General features: G+C 32.0%; 1 protein-coding gene across 19 annotated transcripts in view; it reads right to left on the bottom strand.

Moving 5' to 3' along the window:
- SOX5 (SRY-box transcription factor 5) overlaps positions 1-27,395 on the bottom strand; it is a 1,270,393-nt gene that overhangs the window by 311,439 nt on the left and 931,559 nt on the right. For all 19 annotated transcript variants that reach the window (XM_074194255.1, XM_074194256.1, XM_074194251.1 and 16 more), the window contains one exon: positions 12,929-13,139. In XM_074194255.1, the coding sequence (XP_074050356.1) occupies positions 12,929-13,139 (211 nt within the window). The remainder of the gene's footprint in view (positions 1-12,928; positions 13,140-27,395) is intronic.

Raw genomic sequence — 27,395 nt, 5'->3', positions numbered from 1 at the left:
TTTTTAAATTAACAGTTTCAGTCAAAGCCTCTTCTAAAAGTGGTCCATGCATTAAAAATAACATTCTGCAACTGACAGATTTTGCCAAGGACACAAAAAGCAATGCCACTCCATTAGTATGAAATGTTTGGGGGATGTCAAAAAAATTGGGTAAAGAGAGTTTTGTAGAGATTTGTATAGTTGTGTAACTAGACAAACTCATGTTTTTTTGCAGCGGCAAAACAAAACAAGAAAATGACAAGCAAAAAAAAGAGTAAAGGAGTTTTAGTCTTCAAAGAAGGATAAGGGTGAAGAATTAAATCCTTCCGATGGCTGATACCTTATAATAAGTAGGGCCTTTCTAATATAAAGTAAAACTCCATCCTTTCTTCCCAGAAAAAAACACAAGCTCCATAACAAATTATAATCTTTGACCAGAGTGCTTCCTTGTACCAGTAAAGTGCTATATCAGCAGCTCAAACATTTTATCAAAGGAAAAAACCCCAAAGCTATGTCTGAACCTTTCCAGATCTAAGTCAAAGAGACTAGGATGAGAAGCTGAGTAAATTCTTTAAAGTAACTGTTGAAATCAACCTTATCACGATAAACTGTTAGAACTTTACTTCGCTTAAAAATAGAGGTGACAAATGAACAAGTTTTGCTTTTTTCTTTTTTTACTTTTTTTCTTAAAGTAAGAATTGTCAGAGATTCAACTCCAGCTTCCTGTATCTATCATGAAACTACTTGTTTCTGAACAATTCAGACTCTATTTAAGAATTTATCATTTTCCCCATTGTATTTCATTTCTTTTTTATTTGTACATTTTTGCAATTATATTTCTTATGATTTTCTCTGAAAAAAATAGAGTCTAGTTAGTTCTTCAAAGCAGAGGGAATTTGAGGCGGTAAGATTCAGAGTCACACTATACTAAGGTTTTTCTTCTATAGCAGTAAAGTACAAGCAAAAGAATGTAAAAGTTCTCGATTGAAAAATGTCTTTGTTTTTCCTCCAGCAGAACATAATTTGCAAATCTTTTTGACAAGTACTTTGTAAAAAGGCTAGTGAATAACTAAAAAAATCCCAAAGAAACCTTAACTAATTAGGGTATCATTAGGATTTCCTTTTGAATTCTTTCATTTTATAATTTTCTGCCTTAGTTATATGTGATTTTAAAGTCAATTTTAAAAGATCCATTAGCATGAATTTTGAATTTTTTTACACCCAAAGAAGATAGATCTGACTTCCTTATCAAGAAATAGTGATTAAAAGTTGATAACATCATGAGAAAACTCTGAATTCTTGTCTCAGCTAGTATTTTACTCCATATGTCTTACTTTATTTTGTACAGGGTTCCTGAAATAGCATCTATTTAAATTAAAGTGAAACAGGGGTTATGATTTATAACATAAACTTAAACATAAAACAAATCACCTATAGGGGATGTTCACAAGACCAAATATCATGCACCAGGGACTTGTCTTCCACCAAAAATATAGATAGTGATGTAATATAGAACAAAAGATGAAACTATAATAAAATTTTGCTTATTTCAGGTTCTGTAAAATTATTTTTGAAAGACAGTATAAACTGTAAACCCTGTAGGTCTGAAGCTTTTATATACCTAAGTATGTTAAATGAAAGAACTGAAAAGATGATAACTGGGAAAATATTCATGTAAGGCACTATATCAAATAAAAATAACTACTATGAATCAAAATGAATGATTTACAATGGATGGAGAAAACATTTCAAAGTTCGTAAGATTTATTTCATCACTGTGAACTAAACAGACTTTTAAATGTTCTATAGGTAAATAACTATTAAAGACAATACAGCAAGATAAATTTTCTAGTATGAAAATTATTAATATGAAATATACTATAATCCAATAATACTAATAGTGCAAAAAGAGCTAAACAATTTCTTTGATCTTTGCTGTCACAAATTTGTGTGGAATTTTATGGCATAAAAGAGATTTCCACTTAATATCTTAAATAAAAAATAATAGTTTCTACTATTTTTAAAATCACATAATAAAACAAAAAACAAAGCCTATCTATTTCATTCCCCTAATGATTTTAGCTGCAAAAAGCATATCATGGACAACTGATGATGCTAAGGATGAAGGACTAAAGCTTCACTTCCATTCCCCAACTCTAGTATATTATCTTCATTATTATATACCAGAAATGAAAAGAAAATAGATTTTTTCTCCTACAATATGGGTAAGAAACTTTGGTCTGTTAACACTGTGTGATTTCAATAATAATCTTATACTTTTGGTCTCTTCATAATAAAGTATCAAATAAAGATTTTTTTCTGTAGAATTTAAGAAGAAAATACATGATGACAAGAATTTTAGGTATCAGAGAAGAAAATATTCAAAAAGAAACTCACCTTTCATTTACAAAGAATTTAATGAATCAACTAAGCTAATGTTGATCTCTTAAAAAATAAATAAAAAATAAATAAGAGACAGATACTTGAAAGAAAAGTTCACTTGGCATAAACTACAGTAAGAGCAATCAAAGTAAAGGAAAAAAACTAAAATTTTTGAGATAAAAAATTCTCAAACTTTAATATTTCCAAGTTGCTAAGTATGTCTTGATTGACACACACACATTTTTATAAAAATAGTTTTAACACAAACTTAATGGAAATATATTTCAAAAGAAATACAATTTTCACAGTTTCAAATCTTTGATAAATCTATTACTCTGACAATTTTCAGTTTTTCTCTACTTCATTTCAGTTTATATTACTTTAATCATTTAGTCTGTATTCTCTCTCTAATTGTATATAATATATAATACACACATATTTTAAATCAATATCTACATATGCACACATATTAAATGAAGAGGGTACTATTTCTCTCTTAATGCAGCTTCAGATTGAATGTTTTCTTGCATTACATACAATGTAGTTCATAATGTGCTCCCATTCCACTATAAAGATTTTTTTAAATGAATTGCTTTTTAGTCATGTCTGCTCCATTTTTGTTTCTAAAATTGAATTTCTGTACTTAAGAGTTTATTCTTTTATTTCAACATATTTGCTTTAGTCTATTGTTCTAGCTTGAAAAAAAATCTTCTGGAATGCCATCTGTCTTCCCATACTGGACTCCTTGAATGGTATCACCTGCAAATTTTGGAAGAATAATGACCCATTCTTTTTTATTGCACACAGGGCCCAACAAAAATTTCTAGGGAATGCCGATAACATCCTTTTTGTACCAAGAGCAAAGAGAAATTTTGTAAAATGCATTTTCTCAAGTCTAGGTAAAGTATATTTACACAATTCCTATGATCTATTAGTCAAGTAGCCCTGAAATTTAGGATACTGTCCTCGAAAAGGCACTGTTAATAGTTCAGGAACCATGTCTGCAAGGTGTTTCAATGCCCTTGGCTGTGGTTCATCTGTTTCAGATAGTGAATATACCCTTGAACCCCTCAAGGCCAGATAGGTATACTCTTATTATCTGCTTACAGATCTTGGCAGATACTCTATTAGCCATCTTTCTAGCCCAAAGATCACTCTCTTTGGCAGAAAAAAACAAAGGAAAATAAAAGTTACGCATCTCTGCCTTCTATTGCCAGCTATCACTGCCCTATTAACTTGAAGTAGCTTCATTGAACTGTCTCTTTACCCCCAGGATAACCCTTTTTGTTGTCATTTGTCTTTCTTAGTAGCCTCAGCTCTTTTTGAAGGTTAGCTCTCTAGAGTGTGTTGTTACGGACTGAGTCATGCTTTTGTATTCATTGTCTATTATCTGTTCTTGCTTTCAACTTCCGCACAAGACTTTAAAATTTTTTTATTTGGTGAGATGGCTGTGCTGGTTGCTTTTGCTTCACAGCTTTATTTTTATGAGAGAGTTCTATTGGTAGAGAGAGATATTGGGAAATAATATGATGTTAAAATACCAAATATAGCTTTTTTTCAAATGAAAAATATAAACAATAAAAAGAAAAGAAAAGAAAGGCTAAAATGGTGGTTGATTTTCCTGCATTGCCATACCAGATCTTACAGACAACATTTCTTCTTTCTGTTGATCAGAATTGTTTCTCTTTTTTTCTTTTCAACTTTTTCCATGAATTTTCAGTTAGAGCTCTGAATCCTCCTATGTTGACTTCTCCCATAGAATTTTAGTATGTGGGATGATACCTAGTTTTTCCATGAAGCCTTGAAATTAACTTTATTAAAATCAAGATTACATGCCAGACTATCACATCTTCATATTCTAATACTAAAAATACATATGTGAGATCATCAGTACAGTTATTCCATCCACTCAATGTCAATGAAGATGATAGATTCTCCTTGCTTTATTTTTTTTATCAATATTAGTCAACTGGTGGCTAACCTTCTAGGTGATAAAGCACCATAGTCACTTAATATCATATGGTTCTCTCAATGAGAAATTGACCTGATGCAATCTTATCAATTTGAGGTTTTGAAACAGAATTATATATGACAGCATGGTGACAACAGCCCTGAACACTTCAATAACTTTATCTGGCATTACTAAATAGATCCAAATTAATGGTAATGGTAAAAGTAAGATTTTTAGCTCCAAACATTTCTTTATCCACTTTCTGCAGAGATTTTGTATTAGGGTGAACTCAGTAAGATATTAATTTATAAAAAGAATATTCCTTAAAAAGGAAAGATTCAAAGAGATAGATTTAGTGATAAAAGTAATGAAGTGAATAAAAAAGTTTTATATAAATATATTTTTGTTCCATTTACGACTTGAAAAAATAGTTTTCTCACATTGAAAAGATAAGCAGTTTGGGGCAAGGAAAATCACATTACAGAGACCATCTCCTTTTTAAGCCCTTATGCAAGTCTAATTTTTTATATGAAGAGATTCACCTAAGTGGCCTCCTTTTCTGTGACACACAATTTGCCATTTATTTCTAACTTGTGAACTCTAATTAGTTTGTTTTTGGTGAGAGGAGGCTGGAAGAAGGAAGTCTTTTATTTTTATTTTTTCCTTGGGGCAGAGGCATCAATAGATTCATAATGATTCAACCAGGGTTTAATGAAATTTTCATCAGAACTTGTTATTCATTTTAATGGCTTTGAAAGCCAAATGGAACAAGGGTTAAAGGAAAGAAATTATGTATATATTGTATGCTATAATATATAAGGTCAAAATTCAGTATTTGACATGTATTCAGTATTGGGAAGCTCATATACAATATAAATGTTTGGGATGGTGACATCTATTAAGAACAAAATCCTTTAAGTTTTACGGAACAATGCTATGTCTGATGTCAATGACCTAGTCATAAAATGTCATCTTAAATTGTTCTGTTTCCACAAATAAAACCATATGACTTAGCAATTTCTTTAGTATTTCTTTATAGACATAATTTAATCTTAATATTTGCAGATGTCATTCAAGAACATTGTATTCCATCTGTATTCTGGAGCATTATGCATATTGTAATCATCTTTCTGAAGTTAAAGCACTTTCTGCTACAATTAATAATTCTAATGAAATATTTTTGCCTATTTCAAAAAAAATTTTTCTCTAGATTTTTGACTTGGTCATCATGTGATCTAAGAATGTCTATTAACTCTCTTCCTCCTTTCTGATAAGGATGTGTTATTCTTTCTATAGTTGCCTTAAAAGGCACTATGTTTCATTAATTTTGATGATGTATTCTATGATGTATTCATGTAATGATGTATTCGTCATTAATTTTGCAGATCACATAGTACACATTGAGAATGATGATATATGTAGCTGTTGATTGCTTTCAATGTTTCCTTTCCATTCGGCATTGATTTTAGGATGCCAGTAAGTCTCTTGGTGTAATTAGCCATAAGGTTCTCTTGACTTCTTCATATTTGTGGTGTCTTAACTGGAGAAGATCAAGGTATTTGTGATTTTTGCCTTCAGTCATTGATATAATATGACCTCTAAAATCCAGCTCAGAATCTTCAGTTTCTATCTTTCCTTGCCATTAGTTTAAAAAGCTTATAAATTAAAAACAAAACAAAAACAAAAAGCTTACAATTATCAAGTCCAAATAACATATTGGTATCATAAGAAAAAGATTTCATAAGATGAAGACTCTGTTTAATATGTTTCTCTGATGTCATCTGTATAAATGAAGTGATTAATAAGATGATTTGGTTCTATTCCCTTATTTATTTGGAAGACATACTTAGCTTTATTTGATAGATGGATAGATATGTATTTAAAACTAGGAAAACTGTAAGGACTTCACACTATTTTCTTCCAAAATGTCAAAATTAATAAAATTATTCTTGATATTAATGTGTTGGTGGTAGATCAAACAGGTGCATAATCATTACTCTAATTCTCACCGAGCTTGGGCTTTCTTCGAAATGAATAAGCCAGAGGTATGAAACTGGGTCATGAGTTAGTTTTAATATAGCTAGTATAAATATTATGGAAGCTTTGAGTAGCACGTACAATGTACTGAATTGGGGGCGGCTAGGTGATGCAGTGGATAGAGCACTGTCCCTGAAGTCAAGAGTACCTGAGTTTAAATCCGGCCTCAGACACTTAATAATTACCTAGTTGTGTGACCTTGGGCAAGCCACTCAACCCCATTTGCCTTGCAAAAGCCCCCAAAAAACCCCAATGTACTGAATTGATATTTTTGTTGTTTAGTTGCTCAGTTATATCTTACTCTTCATTCCCCTATGGACCATACTTGAAATGGTATGCCATTTCCTTCTTCTTTGGTTTGAAGCAAACAGAAGTCAAGTTATTTTCCCAGGGTCCCACAGCTAGTACGTGTCTGAGGCTGGATGTGAATTCATGTCTTCCTTACTCCATGTCCACATCTAGCTACCTCTGAAGTGATAAGTTGATATTTATACCCCTATCCCTTTTTGACACATATGTTTTGATCCTTATAACATTAGGTTCCTGTGTTCACAGATTTTTAGTGATTCAGCATCAGCGCCATGATTGTCATCATTAATGAATAATAGAATGATTAAAAAAGCAACCAAAGAAGGAAAAAAACCTTGTGAGAAGTATTGACATGAACATATCAGGTTTAAGCTATAGAAAAGACATCCTATCAAAGGCTTCCACTGGACGCAATATCTTTTTTGTAAAATTTCTTTTAGCAACAAAATTAGTTTAATTAATGGCAAAAAGATCTTTCCCTAGACTTTTTTCATAATGTGGACCAGTGTAAGAAATTTGGTTGCATATATAAATGTGATTGGTTGCTGCTTGACAGTGAAAATATGAACAAACTCAAATGTTACAACTCTTAAAGAAAACATGCACACTGTCCCTGTTTCCCATTATTGACCTACTAGTTATTACTATTTGGATTGGTCAAAGAAACCAAACTATCTTTCTATGCCAACAGAATTGATTCCTTAAAATAATGATTGACATACTTCTGGTGATAGAAAACAATGACATTCTAGTATGCTTGGTATTATTAATGTGATGACAAGGTCTTAAATATAGTTTCTTTTTTCTACTATCACACTCATGTTTTTCTTGCAATTTTTAAATTTTCAATAATTTTAATATTGATATTATTACTTATGATTTAATAATTTCCAGAATAACAAAACTAGGAATTTTAACAGAATAAAAGAAAGTCATCTACTGTGAAATAGTTCTGCTGTTATTGTTCTATTGTACCTGACTCTCTGTGACTAATTTGGGGTATTCTTCACAAAGATATGAGAGTGGTTCATCATTTCTTTCTCTGGTTCATTTGACTTGAGACTTGAGACAAATGACTTAACAAGGTTAAGTCGTTTGACTAGAGTCACACAGCTAGGAAGTGTCTGAGGCCAGCTTTGAATTTAGGAAGATGAGTTTTCTACATTCCAGGGCCAACTCTATATCTAGACCCAGCATTATACCCACTGTGGCAACAGCTGTCCGAAGAAACAGTAACACCTTCACCACAGTTGCAGTATGTAAATATTTATTCAGTGAAAGAAACTATAAATTTATTGCTCAATTCACAATGTTTTGCTAATCCAGTTCATATTTAATCCTGTTCTGGTGATATGTCTCTGCTAGAAATAAGCACAAAATACCTGAGAAAGACTAATAATTTCATTTAGAATTTTTTTTATCAATTTATGATTTTTACATGTTCTTCATGTTCATATAATTAATTTTATGAAGAGTTTAATTTCTGTTCCTGGAACTGCAGGCTTACCTTAATTTATATGGAAATACAAAATTTTTGAAAGGGGTCTCTTTATGAACATTATGAGCATTAAGTTAAAAATAATCTTTCAGTCTAATATCAATTTATTCAACTTGAAAAAATATATTTTAGGGGCAGCTAGGTAGCACAGCAGATAGAGCACTGGCCCTGGAGTCAGGAGTACCTGAGTTCAAATCCCCCCCCTCAGACACTTAATAATTACCTAGCTGTATGATCTTGGGCAAGTTACCTAACCCTATTGCCTTGTAAAAAAAAAAACCTAAAAAAAATTACATATTTTAAGCTCCTGCTATAGGCTATATACTGGGAATCACACTGGGGATTAAGAAATTAAAATGAAAAAAATCTCTATATAGAATAGGACTTCTGTGCTATGATTAGGCTACAAAATGGAGTTAAATAAGTGTCTTACATATGTTTGTTTGTTACATGTCACTTGATGCTACATTAAAGTTATTTTCTCAAACATTTTTAGTACATTGGAAAAATGTAAAAGCTGTACAGACTTTTCTACAGCAAACTTTGCCCCATATATAACAGTGGAGCTCCAATACTTGGATGCTAACATAAAAGTTACAAATGTACTATGGTATTAAATGAAACAATTATAGGAATTATTGTTGGTTTAGACATTCCATCAATTTGAAAGCATAAATGGATAAGTCTAAAGAAATGTTATGGGGGAGAATACCACATTCTAAATGGAAAAAACACACAGATCTTGATAGTACTGAAAAATGAGAATGAAAAAATATCAATAACTATCTGCCTATAAACTTTGCCGTTTCTACAAAATCTTCATAAGAATAATCTAATACATACAAAGTATCCATAATGGAGATGTGAGAAGGAATATTTTATTATTTTTTTTGGCAAGTAACATTCTGGAGAAAACTACATTATTACAGTCACACAATTAATGAAAAAATGCAGAGAATACAAAATCTCATGCTATTAACTAGAGGCTATAATAAGACATATCATTTGATAAAGCAAAATGTGGTTATAATTTCTAGAGATGAAGAAGAATGGGGCATGTAAGCAACAGGTAAGAAGAATGTAGATAAGGAGAGATTGAAAATTAGGGAGAAGGAAGAAATGCTCTTGAAGCAGAGTGAATAGTTCTAGAGAATATGAGAAGGTAAAGGTTCATGAGTTTACGTAAAGGAATTATTTTTGACAAGAAATAACATGCTTTCCTCAGAAACTGCCATGAAAAACTAAAAAATGGAAGGCATGATATTAAGTGAATTTAAGATATAGACTTGAGGAGGAAAGACAGTTCATAACATATGACATCAATTTTTGCCCTGTAAATTATGAGACAAAGTCTGTTGAGCTTTGGGGAATGATATAGGTAGTTTGATGGAAGAAGATAACATCTGGTATAGATGCATTTGGGAAGGTGATAATAATAATGTTTGTCCTTCATTTTTGAAGAAGACCACAACATCAGTGAGGTAAGGACATGAATTGGATTTAAGTGAGGAGGATCTGTGCTAAGTCATCAACCTCACTTTTTCCTCCAGAGCCATCTGGGTCCAGTGACCAGATATGAATCGGGACAACTGAAGATGACCCTGGTTTTAAGGCAATCAGAGTTAAGTGACTTGCCCAAGCTCACATAACTAGTAAGAGTCAAGTGTCTAAGGTCATATTCGAACTCCCATCCTCTGGACTCCAAGACCAATGCTCTATCCACTTCGCCAGAGGATTTCTGTGCAAAACAAGGTCAGGTTGATAATAAATTGCAAATATCTATGGTGACACAATAATTTAGCTGAGTTTTGTCACTTCTCCCATCAGCATTAAACAGCATATAAGAAGAAAGCAGAGAAGTAAAGCAGTATGAACACTCCAGGATTGGGACTTGGAAAGCATAAAGTAGTGTCTGGAGGAAGGAGCAAGAGTTTCAAGGGAAAAGGACTATATAAAATCGAACTAATTATCATGTTGAGATTTGGAAAGAATATAAAAAATCCCCAACTAAAGTGAGGATCAAGGATCACAGGAAAAGGTATATTGACTGGATGTTGTAGTAGAGAGTATAGAAGATAGATTAGGAAAAGTAAAGTACAAGGAAATTTGGAGGGTTAAGAGAAGGATTGCAGTTAGGTTGATGACTCCTCAAAAGGTTCTATATTCAATTCTCAGCCTCCTCAACTCCCATAATTTGTAACTTCACTCCACTTCACACACAGGGCAAATATTGTCATGAAAGACTAAGGGGGAACCTAGGAAAGAATAGAAATGGTGAAAAAAATAGGAACGATATGAGCTTTAGCATTATCAAATCTATAGCACAGAGCTATAATCATCAAACCATTTTTTCCAGGTTAAAAATATTAAGGTCAATAGAAAGTAAGACTAAGTAAGATCAGATATCTCAGTAGGATAGTTCTTGGCCCATAATAGGTACTTAATAAAAATTTAGTGACTATATGAGAAAAAGGAGAAAAGCAAGTCACATGAAAGAATGCTTCAAATTATAACAGCAGAAATATAATGTAAAACAATTGTGAGAATTCATCTTAAAGCCATCAAATTGGCAAAAATCAGATGAAACAGTAAATGTTGGAGATGATGTGGAACATAGGCATACTATGAACCACTAGAGAAACTAGTATGGATAAAAAGGTTCTGAAAAACAATTTGAAATTTCGACTTGAAATGTAACAATCCTAATTACCTCCGAACTTAATGATAATCATTACTATCCCCTAAAGAATTCAAATACATCTGGAAAGGTGACATATATTAGATAAAAATTATAAAATCACTTTTTGCTATTCCAAAGAATTTGGAAAAAAGGGAAATTGTGGTAAATTGATTTAATGTAATAGTACATCTAAAGAAATGATAAAAAATGAAAAATTCCTAGAACTTTTGAGAGATCTCAAGGAGTCATAGCTAAATGAGCAAATCAAAGAGAACATTTAAAAACAACCGCAATGATATAAAAGAAAACAATCCTCAAAGTCATCACAACTCTCACTGATTCATTGACCAATTTTGACTTTAGATGAGTAACAATGAAGTCTTCTTGGCAGAGATAGGAGACCAAGTGTGGAATGAAACATATATTATCAGAAAAGATCAATGCATTTGTTTTTCCTAACTCTACCCCCCTTGCCGCAAAAGAGAATTCTCTGGTGAGGCTAGGGAGGGATTAGGAAGTAATTGTGATATCAAAATAGAAAAGCATCAACAAATTGTTTTTTTTTAATGTCACACAGTGCTTTTAATGACTCTAAAGCCTTTAATGATTCCATACAACAAAGGTTCATCTTTTTTAACACTGACATTCTTCTGGTGATTCTATTAGCATATTATTCTTTAAATAATAGAATGTCACAATCTTCTAAGAACTGGAGATATTGGTCACCCAAAGCAAAATAGAGAAGTGTCTGATGAGGGTAAATAGAGTAATAAGAATCAGACTAAAGGGATCTCAGGGAGAAGTGACTCATTAGAAAAGTAGGTGGGCCATTCATACACTGATATTTATGAAAAACCTGTAGACAAGAGTGCTCTGAGTACCCTTGCAATGAAGAGTTGTAAAGCAAGGTTCCTAGAATTTAATCAGATCCTCTTGGAGGATTTATGCAAGAATATGAAAAGGAGTTGAAAATGATGAAATGGTTTGTCTGAGTTATATAATATATATCGTTGAAGAAAATAGAAACACCAATAAAATCATAGAACCTTTTAAATAGCAATATGAGATGCTCTTGTTTTTATAAGGCTTTATAGTTGTTTGGGGTTCATGAAGTAGAAGGCTACCATGAGAAGTAGAGAGAGATGAAGACTGGATAAAAAGCAAGATATGACGAACAGCATTTGAAAAGAAAGTTATAAAGATTATATGTGAAGCAATGGAAGACAAATTATGAAAACTTCAGTGGGTTTTTAATGATTATTATATTGAATTGATTTATTATAAGGAAAGAAAGACTGATTTCCAAGCATATGAATAAAGAGTTTAGAATCAGCATGTTTTAGTTAATAAAGAGCTAGTCTTAGAGCTACAGATGACCTTGTTTTAAGCCCTACCTCTGTAAGAAAGTGACTAAGCAAGTCATTTAGCTTGTCAATATTCTAGGAGATTCTATAAGAATATAAATTGAAGAGAAGTTACCAGTATGCTTTGCTAGAGGGAGCTTCCTCACTAAAGAGTTCCTATCCCTATGAGAAATAAGTATATATCTATTTGAGAAATGAGTGTACAACACTGAAGAAAATCTCATCAGATTCTAAAAGGATATGCTAAATTCAGTCCAACTGCAAATTGTGTTATTTCTAAATAAACCAAAATAAACCACACATATAAAGGGAAAATTAACAAGAGTACTAGACACATTTGGCAGAAATAACTTTAATTCTTGGCTCTATATCTATAATTCTATTTTTGTTTTTTGAAATCAAATTCTCTGTACCTCAGTTTCCCCAAAAATAAGATGAAAATAATTCTATTTAGAATTTCAAGAAAGTTATAAAGATAATCCTACTTAAATTTCCAAGGACTACATGTACTAATGAAAAAAATTTATAAGACACTTGAATATATCAGAAAAAAGTAATTAATATAAATTAATATAAATACTAGCATTGTATTTCTAATATTAAGCTTCACTAGTCAAATTTAATCATAAGACTATACAATGCAAAAAAAAGTACAAATGTGGTAAGAAAAGCACCTAGAGTTGATAAAATTCACAAGTAAAAACTATTGCCTATTTTCCAAACTTTACCTTCTGGTTCATTTTTGATGAGTTCTTCCATTTTTCTTTGTTTCAAGGTATCTACAACATCGGCTAAGCTGCCTTTGCGCCTTTCTGGGGTCCCGAGGGCTGTACTGGACAATGACTCTCCGCTCTGACGCCCACCTTCTTCTGCCTTGAGGGGTGAGGTAGATGAGTTATGTGGGGCAAATGAAGACATCACTTTATTGCCATCAACTTCCTGAAAAGAGATGAAAAGATTAAGCCATTATTTCAAAGGCAGAAAAAAACGCTTTGGTTCATTGCAATCATTGGAACAGAATAACAAAAACTCTTTTTTGAAAAAATTGCTTTAAGTATAAATGAAATGAAGCTACTTCATAAAAGAATTCACCAAGTTCATAGGCTAAGGAGAACAGCCAAAGATTAGATTAATGTTTAAAACAATAAAATGTGTTCTCCCCCTTTAATTGGAGTATGAATATTCTATTTATAATATAATACATCTATATAAGAAAAATTTCATTTAAAAAACAATTTTAGGAACATTATTTTTCCTGTAAATGACTGGTAACTTTTTGTTTATTGGTTTTAGCAAAAAGGTTGGTCACAGTACATAGACTGCTGAAATTGAGTGAGGAAGACCTGAGATCAAATCTAGCTTTAGACACTTCATGGCTATGTGAACTTGGACTAGTTATTTTAACCTCTTTTTGAATTTTTTTTTTATAGATAATAGCACTTACCTCACAGGGTTGTTTGGATAATGAAATAAGATCTTTGTAAAGTGGTACATAAGAGCTTTTATTAAAGGCTTGTTCTTTTCTGCATTTCACTTAGCATAGTGCCTAAGAAGTAGGCCATTGATAAAAGCTTGTTGATGGTTCAGGCATGTCTGACTCTCTGTGAATTGTTTTGAGGTTTTCTTGGCAAGAATACTAGAGTGGTTTCCCATTTACTTTTCCAGCACATTTTAAAGATAAGGAAACTGAGGTAAATTGGCTTGAGTGACTTGTCCAGGGTTACACATCTAGTGAGTCTGAGACCAGATTTGAATTCAGGAAAATAAATCTTCCTGATTCATTACTATCCACGTGTCACGTGGAGGACTTGGAATGGGTCTTACAAGAAATACAACTTTTACAAGGTAGAGATGTGGGGGGGCAGTGAATATCTGGAAAGGATAAATGGTCAGGGAAAATACATGGAGATGGTAGATTTAAAAATGAAAACAGGAATAATCAGGTATTGTAACAAGAAAAGGGAATATATCTATGATTTTTTAATAGGGAACTCTGGGTGAGGAAACTCCCTCCACCTGAGTAGAATGGCATTTTATCTCTAATTTCTAGATTGGTCTGGGCCTCTAAGAGTTTTAATTACCTCTTCATCTCAAAGTCAGTGTGAATTAAAGGAATGACAGGCCATATATGGCTCTGAAATCATTTCTCTATATTTATGCTGCTTCTCAGTAGTCCAATATGGTTCTAGAAAAATCAAGTGTGTGAAGGAGAATGTTATGAATAAAGTATGAAAGAAGGATGGATTCAGATTTTGGAGGATCAAATGTTACTTGGAGATACCAAATCGCTATGGAATCATAGAAATTTAGAAGTGAAGAGTCCTCATTGGTGCATTCTCTGTTTCTAGAAGAGGAATGTGAGCAAGGAGTAGTGGAAAAACCTATCTAGAAATGTAGTAACTGCTAGTTAGTAGCAGTTAGTAGTTAGAATTATGTATACTGATTGACTCATCACAGAACTCTTTCCACATATCACAAATGTATCCCAGATAAAGCTGATAATAATTTTTGGTTTCATTTTATATATATAAAATTCATCTATTATCATATTAAAGAAAAAAACAGGAGAGGAATATACTCTAACACTTGTTATTATCATAGCTTTTGCCAGATTTTATCAAACTTTTAGCAAGTTGAATTTTTAATACTTAAGACACCAAATCAATTATTGTTCAATGACTGTCAACAGTAGTTTTGCTCTGATAATAAGAAACCAAAACCTTCTTTTGTAATACAATAGGTTATTACTGCTCAATTTCTTTTTTTTTTTACATTAAGCTTTTCTTAAAAGTCATCTTTTCTTTCTTAGTAAGTGGACCATTCATCTAAAGAGCATTGTTTGACTCTATCAATGCACTTACAAAGTTTAAACAAAAACTAAATGTCTGTAGTAATTAATATAATGATCATTGTATTAGTATGTTGCATTTCTATTTATATCTGTTATTAAATTATTAATTTTATCTAAACACTGACTAATATTTTATGAATATAGCAAAGTTTGTTGAACCTAGAAAGGTAATAAATCACACTTATGTACACATTTTTGTTGGTGTGGTTTAATAACTCTTTAATGTAAGTAAGTATACTTAATGTGGACAAAATCTGTAAAATAAGCAGCATATTAGATTAAAAACAGGTCAATATGGAGACATCATGCTAATATGCTTTTTGTTTATGGGCATTAGTCTTGATAATCACATAGCACAGTTTTATGTTGCTAAATACATATTAAATTAGGACTTCATTCTTCTCTTGAAGGTCATCATTAAACATTTTAAAGATACTTTATATGTTTGTGCTAAAATGATTGTTTTGACCTGTCATCCAAAAGTTGTTTCAATCTCTTATAGGAAAATATGATATTATGTATTTTATTGTTTTCTTATGCACTGTTTTCGGGCTTATTTAAGCCATCTCTCCCCTTGCCCAGGAAGCCTACTAGTCAGTCTCATAGTTTAGTCAACTCAAATACATGGAGTATTGAGAAAAAAGAGATATGTGTGAAAACTAGATTTTTGTAATTTTTTCCTCTGGAGGATAGCTCAGGATTGTTTATTCAGAAATATAGCCCATGAATGAATTATGGTACCTTTATTCTTTATTTCCCCCTAAATCTGTTATGATCTAATGGCCCAGAAATTTAGAGGAATGCTCTCAGTTATTTGTGTTTTTACCCATGATTTACTATTCTGTATACCTATGTAGTTTTAATTAATTCCCATTGTTGTTGCTTTATACCTTTTATACACACTAAAACTCAGTTTTCTCTTATCTTCAAAATTATGATTCATAGACAAGCATTCACCTGGGTCATAATAGTTCCATAGCACCTGGAATCACAGATAACAGAACATTCTTCTTGCTAATGTAACTTTGAGTAGTTGGAATAATTAGATTCTAATCTTATGCCCTTTATCCCTTTTAACCAATTACAATGTTCAAAGATGCTAAAGAATAAATCTGGAAGTTCTGGAAGTTTTTAGAAAGTAAGGGAAAATTAACCTGCATGAAAGGAGAGCTAAGAAGCCAACTAGGAATTCTACTGTACATCAACCTTGGAGATTTGCAGCAACCTGACTGTTTCTAAACCATGTCACTTGAAAACTGGATATTCACCACTAATATTCACCACACTCTTCCATTTTTGCGCCTGAGTTTTGATAGGAAAAAATTTCAAATTGCCTTTTCTGAAATAAGTCTTCCATACCACTTTCTTTCTATTTTCAGTATCCTTCTCCCTATTCTAATTTCCATTTATATATTGTCTTCCTAGCAATAAATTCATACACTAGATTCATATTCTAAACAGACAGATTAAGTTCCTATATGACAGACATATTAACCCTATATTCAGATAAATTAGTTTGAAATAGACTGAATTTAGATATATACATTCAAATGACAATTTATATCTAAGTTCCTGGAACCTAAAGAAACCAATCAAAAACATTTGTTAAGTATCTATTATTATGTGTCAAGGACTATGTAAAATGCTAAAGATTTGAAGATTAAAACCTAATAATCTCAAGGGATTTACATTCTATAGAAAGTATTGGTATTATTCATCCTAAAAGTTCCAAAATAAATGCTTTAAAACAGTGTATGAATTGTAATCTGAAAAGACGACAAAGAACATAGAACCTCTATGAGCTAGTTTAATGTACAAACTTCAATGAAGCAAAGCTCTGAGTATGTCTCCATGAAAAATTTCCTCATCACTTCATCATTCTGGGAAACAAATAGAAATAGCAAATAGGAATAGTTAAATAGTAACCTTTTCCCACCAAAGCTATTTCAATTTTATTTCATCCTAGGTTATATTATATGATGAAATTTTTTATAAATAAAACTTTCATAGGTATCTATCCCTCCCATATGAGAAACATCAAGGATTTCGGCAAAATCCATTCTCTGAATTCTTTCCAAGATGCTTCACTCAAAATTTATATGAAGTAGAAAGAAAACCATAAAAGAATAAAATTCCATGATGTTATTTTTAATAATTACTTGCCTTTCACAGAGATACAGAGGATATAACAGAGAGTTTAAATTCTGTACAAGTATTCCAAATTTGGTTACCACAACAGTAGAAAACTAAATACCACAGCTATTTTACACAGGAATATTCTCTATTTACTATATTGCCATTTCACCTGTTTGATTCCATTTCAGCCTCTGGCACTGCTAATCCCTTTAACAGTTTTATGCATTTAACAGCTGTTTCAGTATGGGGTTCCATTGTTCATTTACATGGTGAATAACTTGTTAATATGTGCTGGCACAATATCCAGTAGAGAAATCCTTTTTTTCCTTTAGTGTTTCTTCCCTGGAATTGTACTTACCAATACCTGATGTAATGGTTGCTTGTTTCTATTCACTTTGCTGACAGTTAGACATCTACAGAGATTCTGCTAACAAAGACACAGGAGGTCCAGAGGAGGGAAAGAGAGATGCCAAAATTTTGAGGCTTCAGAGTAAAAACCATAAGGAGATTCAATCATTTACATGGCAGTTGTCACTATATTTCCAGACCAATTTCTGCCAATGTAGGGAATGGCTTCCAAGGTTTAATGATAAAACAGATTTCTAACCTTTCAGGGTAAGGTCAATAATCTTCCTTTGTTAATCTTGGTCAGGCTTTATTTAATCTAACCTCCTCATCACCCTTGCAAGAGACAGATAAAGTAATGGTCCTGAGACCATTTCTTTTACTTTTTTTTTCTTCTAGGATATAGCCTTTTGCTATTGATTTTTAAAAGTTTTGTCTCCATTTCATACTACTCTCATTTCCAGATATGCCCTTCACTTTACCCACAGGTAGTCTCTTCTCTCCCCTTCTGACAAATAAAAACAAATAAGTAAGATTTTCTGACAGTGACTAAATATGATAAGCATATGTACTGGTCCAAGCCTATAATACCTCACTTCCTAAACATAAGGAGAAAAGTATGTTTGAGGGTCTGGTTTGGTTCTTATAACTAAATAGTATTTAAGTAGGTTTAATTATTTTTTTCAGTTATCCTTAAATTTTAATAGTCACTTTAATTCAACCTTCCTAATCAAATTCTGATTTATAAAATATTTTAATTAAAAAGAATTCATTTCATAAAAGAATAGGTTACATTTTATTCAAGCTTTTTATGACATCTCTTATTATTCAAATTATATCTCATTGTTGACTTCTGGCCTCTAGTTGAAGCTTATCATATTTACTTCTCAGAACTGTTATCCCAAATTATATTCAGACAAATGGTAAACTAAATTTCAATAAACATTATATTTATGTCTCAAACTACATGACAAATAAGGGTTTCAATGGAAAGGGTGAAAAGTAGCTTTCCCTATAATCTGCTATGTTATTTAAAGTTTCTGTTCAATGTGATCAGCTCCCAAAGGAAAGCAGAGAATACAATTTGGTTCATTAAACATAAGCGAGCCAGCAAAACATATGGAGAGTTGTTTTAACAGACTCCACTATAGAGCATCAAGGTGTATATTCAGAAGACCTCTAACTAGTTGATTAGAGCCTGAGGCAAAATGGTTTTCAGTTAATTTTTTTCTTAAGCTTCATGTGTATCTTATTATTTTGGCATGCCTTAGAACAATAAAGAAAAGAAAATTTAAGAAATAGAATCAAGAGAGTTGTCCACACAAAAAATATGAAATTCTTGTTTCTCAAGTGGGATAGCTAGATAGCGTAGTAGACAGAGCATTGAGCCTGGAGTCAGGAAAATTTGAATTCAAATTCAGACCCAGATATTTACTAGCTGTGTGAGCCTGAGCAAATCCCTAAATACCTATGTGCCTCAGTTTCCAATCTGTGAAATGGGGATAATTAATAGCCCCTTTATACTAGCATTGTTGTGAGGATCAAATGAGATAATAATAGTAAAACCTTAGCACAATGTCTGGTGCATAGAAAAGACTATAAAAATTTTAATTTTTATTATGATTCCATGGTTTATATATGTTTAATTAATATATTTATTTAGAATGTAGGAAATAAACCATAGATACACAATCCATGCAGATTCTGGAACAATTTCCTTATTGCTATTCTAGCAATAGTCTCTGGGATGCATGTTTGGAGTGAAGCAAAATGAGATATTAAGGATTTATCTTAAAAGCTATATTATTTTGTTATTCCTCTGAATACAAGATAAATACATCTTTTGTCACAAATAGTTACTTTGAAAAAAAGAACTCAACCACTTATGATTCATTCTGTCAAATCAGGAAACATAAAGTAAAAATTCATGCCAGGGAGTTAAATGATCAAGGAGACATGAAGGGTAGGCATATCATGCCTGAAATAAAAACTATTTGGTATAGTCTTGTGTTACCATTTGCCATTTTTGTGTTATCTCAAATTGAAAAAAAAGGAGACAATACTCAAATATATATTTAAAATAAATGTCCTCATTTATTACCAGAAAGGGAAAGAACAAAGATATGTGTTACTTTATTGAGTATGTATTAAAGAGATATTAATAATTATTTTGATAGGCCTCAATGTGAAGATGGCTAATTAAGGAAGAAAAAAACTTCTGAATTTCCACAAAACACTGGTTTGTATTAGACTAAATAACAATTAAGTATAAAATAAGAAATTTGAAGAGCCAGACCTCTAAAACTCAGAGATGCATGGGGAGGAAGAATAGGTTATCCTGGGAATTCAGGGAAGTCAAGTAAGGTTCAATACACCACACAACAGCAATGTGAGGATCCTGGTATGAAGTCCCAATTTGAGAACTAAAGTTAGAAAAATGAGTAAATCAAAGAAAATGGTCCAGATTTAAAAAATCTATTATGAATCTAAAGTTATCCCCTAAAATAGCAAAAGAATAACTCTTCAATATTTACAGAAATAAATTCTTTTGAAAAATAAATGTTTCAGATGGGCTAAAGGAATACCTAGAAAAAAGGAAGCTAGAGATAGAGAAATGAAACAAAAGCTCTTGAAGAAATAACTGGAAGAACAATATATAATTTAGAAAAGAAAGTGATCAGACTACTAAAGAAATCAACTCCTTGAAAGCTACAATGAATCAAGCAGACTATCAATAACTACATGAGACAACAAGAAAAATTTAAAGATTGAAAAAATAAAAAATATTTGATATAAAAAGCAGCTTACCTGGAAAACAGTTAGATAACTTAAAAATCACCAGACCCACTAAAAACCATGAATAATAATAATAAAAATAATAACCATGATAATAATAATAATAATAATAACAATAATAAAATCCTGAACACTATAATTCAAAAAATAATAATTGAGTATGTATTGGTGTCACATAGCTGTAATACCTGTAGTCAGGGAGGCTGAGACTTATAATCTTTTTGCTCTAGAATTCTGAGTTAGTGGGTTGTGCCATCAGGTGTTTGCACCCAATAATGTATATTCATGGTAAGCTACCCAAGAGTGTGGGGGATGAGTGAGTTCATAATCAGTGGTAGGTTACAGACTTTGAGAAGTATTATTAATGGAGTAGAGGACTTTAAAGAACTATTGATGAAAAGACCAGATTTGAATAGGAAGCTTGAAATAACAAAAATAAGAGTCGGAGTAGTCAAGAAAGATAATATTCAAATAAATGAAGAAATATCCCCTTTAGAATCTTCATATATAGATATATATGAGCTATTTTGAAGATGAGTATATCTCATTTAAAATTTTTAATTAATTAAATTAAATTATTTATTAAAGATGTCTAATTCTTGATTATTTATAGTAAGCATAGAAAAATGATACAAGTAACTGAAATATTCAGTAATTTGTAAAATACTTATTATTCTTGTTTTGCCCTAGTAGCTGAAATAGAGTAAAATGTGTTGATTTGATTGCTGCTCCTTTTGTTTTACCCACCTCCAAAAGAACTGATGAAAGAAATACTTAAGTGCCATGAGAAGTAAAAGAAATATCTGCCTTATTAACATTGGACATAGATGTAGTGGGTGCACTGCCTAAATGGAATTTTTTTAACTAGGTAGATTTTTCTGTGAAATATGAGTGATGGAGCTTACAAAATCCTTTGTTATCAGGCTATCCATGCCTTCATCAATCTCAATCATTTTCAGATGTTTCCTAACCATGGTAGCTAGAAAATAGGATGTATTTAAATAAAATCAATAGCAAACATTTATATGTGGCTGTATGATTTACCAAAAATACTTTAAATGCTTTATATCCCTTGATCCTTACAACTACTCTGAGGGGTAGATATGATTATTATTCCCATTTTTCCAGATTAAAAAACTGATGATGAGAAGGATTATGCAATTTACCCAAGGTCAGGCATCTACCCTGTGTCAGAGTCAGAATTTGACATCAGCTGGAGGGGTTCAGTTCATTCAGGGTTCTCTATCTATTGTAGTTTCCTACCTCTCATATGCACATGTAATTCATGTTTTAAAACATACTAATTATTTAAACAAAGTTATAAAGGGCAATGTGATATAATTTAAAGAAAACTGGACTTGGAGTCAGAAGGGATTTGAAACTTGGCCCTGAGTGCTACTATCCATATGATCATTGACAATCAGATAATCTCTTTGAACCCCAGATTCCTTAACTATTAAAAAGGGATTATAATACATGTAAAAACTACTCCACAGAATAAAATGGATAAATACACACAAAGTGATTTAAAAAATCTTGAAGCACTAAAGGAATGTAAACCATTATTATTCAATAAAATTTGTTGTTCTGTCATTTCTGATCCCATTTGGGGTATTCTTGGCAAACATACTGGAGTGGTTTACAATTTTCTTCTTCTCTATCTAATTTTACAGATGAGGAAACTGAGACAACCAAGGTTAAGTGACTTGCCCAGGGTCACTTAGTTAAGTGTCTGAGATTGGATTTGAATTCCAGATCTGGCACTATATCCACTGCAATTGTCCCTATTTTAAAATCACAGTCTTCCTCTGCTAACTCTGTGTTATGGAGATAAATTTATTAGTCAAAGCTTAGATTCAACCAGGTTCTATCATGCTCATGGCAGAAAAATATTGCGTGTGATTTTATCACAAAACAAAGTCAGCTTTCTAAAGAATAATCTAGATAAAAAAAGAGATTCATCCTCAGTATTCTAGACATTTGGTGAAAAATTTTTGGCCTCAGCAAACTATGAAATAAACAAAACAAAACAAAAATTAAATAGGTCTCAATCCTATGTAGACTAGAAAATTTCACAAATACAGGGAAGTATGAATAGGTCGCAAAATTAGAGTGGGAACTCATATCAGTAAAATAAAGGCTCCATCAAAGTATTGAAAAAAATTCTATAATATTGCCTAGAAATCAGGTCATGTCAATAAATTATTCAACAATTAAATACTAGCCCAATTTAAAAGAGAAATTGAGACTGAACTGAAGCATGATGCCTAGCACATGGTAAGTGAGGTAAGGGAATAAGCATTTAAATAAAGTCTACTATATGCTAGAAATTATGTTGAACACTTCAGAAATATCTCATTTGATTCTCACAGAAATTCTGTAAGGTTGGTGGTGTTATTATCCTCATTTTACATTTGGGGAAACTGAGACAAAGAGTTTAAGTGACTTGTTCAAGTTCAGACAACAACTAAGTGAGATCGTATTTGAATTCAGGACTTCCTGACTCATGCCCATCACTGTACCATCTAGCTGCTTCAAAATGCTTAATAATTATATATTAATTCTTAAGAGATTAGGGTAGAAAGGATGTCCATAACAGAACATCAAAAGAAGATATAAGCACCAAATTTTGTTTTGTTTCTGTTTTCTTAGTCAAGGAGAATAAACTTTGTACAGGAAAGGACAAAATAAAGTTAGCTAATAGGGAATTGGAAAAGTAAGCTAAATAAGGAACTAGTAAGAATCTTTCAAAAGTTTGTGTCACCTGACTCAGTTGAATTATAGTTTCAAATATCTGTTTTTGAATATTACTATTTTTGTGCCATTTCTTAAGCATAGGTTATGATTAGAAATACGGTATCCATAATCAAATGGGTCACAGGAAGGTGATATAATAAATAGGAAGACCCAAGACCAGCTTCAGACATTAATTAGCTGTGGGACTCAGGGCAAGTGATTTAATCTCAGCTTGCCTCAGTTTCATCAACTGTAAAATGAGTTGAGTATGGAAAGGAAAAACCACAGCAGTTGTCTTTCAGGGTTGTTATGAGGATTAAATGAGATAATATTTATAAATTGCTTAGCAAGGTGTCTGGCACTAGTAGGCACTATTTAAATGATTATTCCTTTGCCTTCCCTTTACTCATTTAGTATATGGTAGGAATCAAGCTTCTTTGATTTCATATAGCCCAAACCCTTTGAGTGATGTCTATCTTCCTAACTATGCTTTCTCTGAAACCTTTAAAAATCTGTTCTAACAAAATCTGATCCCTTCCCAGTTTTCTTTTACTTCCCTACAACACATTCCAAAACTGAGGGTTCTCTTTCCAACAGACTTTCTATCATTTCCACCCCACTTTATTTCATTCTCACAGATACTTCCATCAATGATGCAAGTCTCTCCAACAAATTAGTAGATTGTTTTCACCACTTACTTTATCATCTGGTGGCCAGTACTTGAAGATGCTATAATTTCATAGAAACTTATAGAGATCAAATGTAATGGCTTAGCTGACCAGTCATAAGGAGGCATTGTGGCATTGTTTTAGAAAAGAATCTTCTTATTATGATTGGAATTAACTATATCAGTTTTTATAAACGTTAAAGATAGAGGAAAGATTTAATTTTTTATGGGAGAAAGAAAATTAGCATGGTCTAGATCTGTGATTTTTTTTATCAATGCGAGGACTTTTCAGTTTAAAAAAATCCCTCTTTTGTAAAATTTTCATTTTGGGGAGTTTTACTGAGTGCTAAAGTGGTTGTGTGATATGAACAGAATCATACAAGTGTCAGAGAATGGATGTGAGCCTGGGTCTTTTGGAAACCAAGGCATCTCCTCTATTCATTATATTATGCTGAGTTGATTTCATTTAATAAATAGATTTAAACTATATTATTAATCATCAAAACTTTAAAATACTATGAGGCTTAATTTTATTTGATAAAATAGTGAAGATTTTGAGTGAAAGCTTTTATGTTTTAAAATATAACTTTAATTTAGCAGCCACCAAATTAAAAAGTATATGGAGATTTGAAATGGAAGACAGCAAATTGTTAAGCTCTAAAAATGACTACAGCACAGCAAATATATTTGAATTCTAGTTCACATCAATTCAATTTTCAAATATTAATTTGCCTGAAGACAGAATAAAAACATCAAAAGTGAGCCCTGAAGCAAACCCAAACCCTTTCAGAAGTTCATAAAGAACACTGAACAAAAGCTTTTCTTTGGTTGCTTCTAACAAACTGTAAACTAGGGGCATACTTTGGTCAGTGCTCAACACCTGGAAAACACAAGTGTGCACTTAAGGACAAATTTTCAGGTGGAGTCTATTATGGTTGTGATTATGGTAGGTATTAAAGCAATCCCTTTTGAAATCCTCTGCTTAACCTTTGACTAGAAAATAACTGCTTAAAGTCTAGCTAAGTTTATGTGTCTCAGAAAAGGAAAACTATTCGATGTTTGACAATAGAGAAAATAGCATTTGTTTCATATCTCCAGTCATCTATAGGTATGTTTTGTATGTGATTAGAGAAGATACTTTTTTACTTAAAAAAGGATCATTTAATATTTTAAAAACACTATTTTTTTTTAAAACAAGTCAACACAGTAGAAAAAACACTGACTTAGGAGGAGTCAGAGAACCTGATTTAAATCTACCTCGTACAGCTAGGTAATTTTGGGCAAATCACTTAATCTTCCTAGGGCTCAGTTTTCACATCTGTTTTTGAGAGGTTAGACTAGATAGTCTAAAATGCAATATTTAATGAATGGAAAGTAGATTAACTTGTAGCCATAAATCTAATTTGATATTGGCCCATACAAGTAGAGTCCTAAATTTGTCTTCTATGCTTACATCTAACATATCTTTTGGAAAATATTATTTGATTCTAACAAATCACTGAAAATATTTGAGAAACTTCATAGAAGGGCTTAGTTCAAATTTGAACAAATTGGGACAACTCTTTCAATGACAAGATTCAGAATTATCATATATATGTAATATATATATATATTTTATATATATACATATATACCATTTACTTATGGCAAGTCTACCAGCAGGCAATCCCAGTATCCTACATTTATCTAAGTAGTTCAAATGCCATTGAGGAAAATGAGTTGAGATATTCTTTTGCTTCAGAAGTGACATTGTAGACTGAAAAAATTCAATATAATTCACTTGAATATATGACTTGAATTATTTCTATTATCTATTATTGTTTTATATAGTTGACTCCAATACTTATTGAAATAGCATATAACTTATTCAAGTCTCCTTTCAAAGACCAAATAATACTAAGAAATAATGAAATAAAAAATCATTAGAGTATTTGTATAAAGGAACTGAAATCTTAAAAAAACCTCATATTCACATATGTAAAGTTAAAGACAAAGAGATCAGAGATTGGATGGATTTAGAGCTGGAAGGGACCACTGAGGACAGTCAGTCTAACCTACTCATTTTACAGATGAGGAAAAGGAGCCCCATTCAGGTCGCTAATTTTTGAGGGTTACACAATTAAGTTCCAATTTTTCCCACTGATGACAATGACCTTGCCCCACACCTTCAGGCTTAGTTTTTCCTCTACATTCCATAGTACCACCTCACCACTCATCTTGTGAATGAGTAAAAAATATTTTGCAACAGAGAAATTTTTGAAAATTTATTGGGATGCAGTCTGGATACTAGAGAATCCCCTCCTTAAGGTAAAGTGAGTTTCCCGACAAAAGCCCAAGAAGTCACTAGGAAGTTTCATTTAAAAAATAAATTAGTCCATTAAGGTCTGGTTAAATTACCAGGTGGTTCTTGGTTACTGGAACAAAGAATCTTCTTCCAAAGAAGGAAAACCTTTTAGCAAACAGTCTGAAAGGACCAAGAGATGTCACTACTTAAGAAAATAAGCTGAAGAAGGTGTTTTTCCCCCCCTGCCCTTCCCTAAGTGAGACATTAACTGGTCCTTTGCTTAAATGGCAGGATTATTTTTCTCCTGAAAGAATTAATAACCCTTGGGGATTTAAACTAAAAGGCTGTAACAGAGCCCACTTTTCTCAGGAGGAAGAGTTACTACTTTAAGCAAAGACTTTAGCTGAATTCAAAGGCAGAGAGAACTTCAGCAACTACATATCCAGTTGAGCCTTGCTTGGCCAGTAAAAACATTCAATGTCTAATAGAGACAATGATTTCAGTGGAATAGCATCATATATTCAAGTTTCATATTGTTAGAGGCATGAGTTTCCCCTTCAGGTATGAATATATTTCCTACACATTTCCCCGCTGATGGTGGTGCAATGGATGGAGTATGAGACCTAGAGTCAGGTGGGTCTGCATTCAGATCACTAGCTATATGACCCTGACTTAATACTATTTGTCTGTTTCCTTACCTATAAAATGAGATGGAAAAAGGAATGCATACTATTCCAATATTTTTGCCAAGAAAACCCCAAAAAGAGGTCAGGAAGAAGCAGACATGACTGAAAATGACTAAACAACAACAATATTTTTGGAAGTGTGACCCAAGCTTATGGGAGAACTTTTCTATGCTACTTTTAATAATAGACTATTATATGAAGTGCCTTTGCTATGATGTTGCAAACTAATTATATCCTCTGGCATACAATTCAAATTAAACATGTAGTTGGGAGAGGGATGGGAGTATATTAAGCTATGGTTGTATATGGATATGGATCCACCAAGTACCCCTAAAAAACAAAAAACCAAAGATTCCTAGAGGAATACTGCAATTACCCATTATCTTTTTACTGGAGTTATTCTTTCTGACTTTTTTTAAAGTTTTTTTGCAAGGCAAATGGGGTTAAGTGGCTTGCCCAAGGCCACACAGCTAGGTAATTATTAAATGTCTGAGACCGGATTTGAACCCAGGTACTCCTGACTCCAGGGCTGGTGCTTTATCCTATTCTTTCTGATTTCACAAATAATATATCCTTTGGAAAAATCTACCATTCTCGTCTGTTATGGACTCATTCACTTAAAGTTATTAAGGATTTGTTTGTCCCTGACTTTGATTCTGTTACACTGAATTTTAAGGATTGTAGCTTGGGACGT

Source organism: Macrotis lagotis, chromosome 7 (assembly GCF_037893015.1).
Source record: "Macrotis lagotis isolate mMagLag1 chromosome 7, bilby.v1.9.chrom.fasta, whole genome shotgun sequence".
NCBI lineage: Eukaryota > Metazoa > Chordata > Mammalia > Peramelemorphia > Peramelidae > Macrotis > Macrotis lagotis.
The sequence above is the reverse complement of the archived record's forward strand: the minus strand, read 5'-3'. Positions and strand labels throughout refer to the sequence as shown.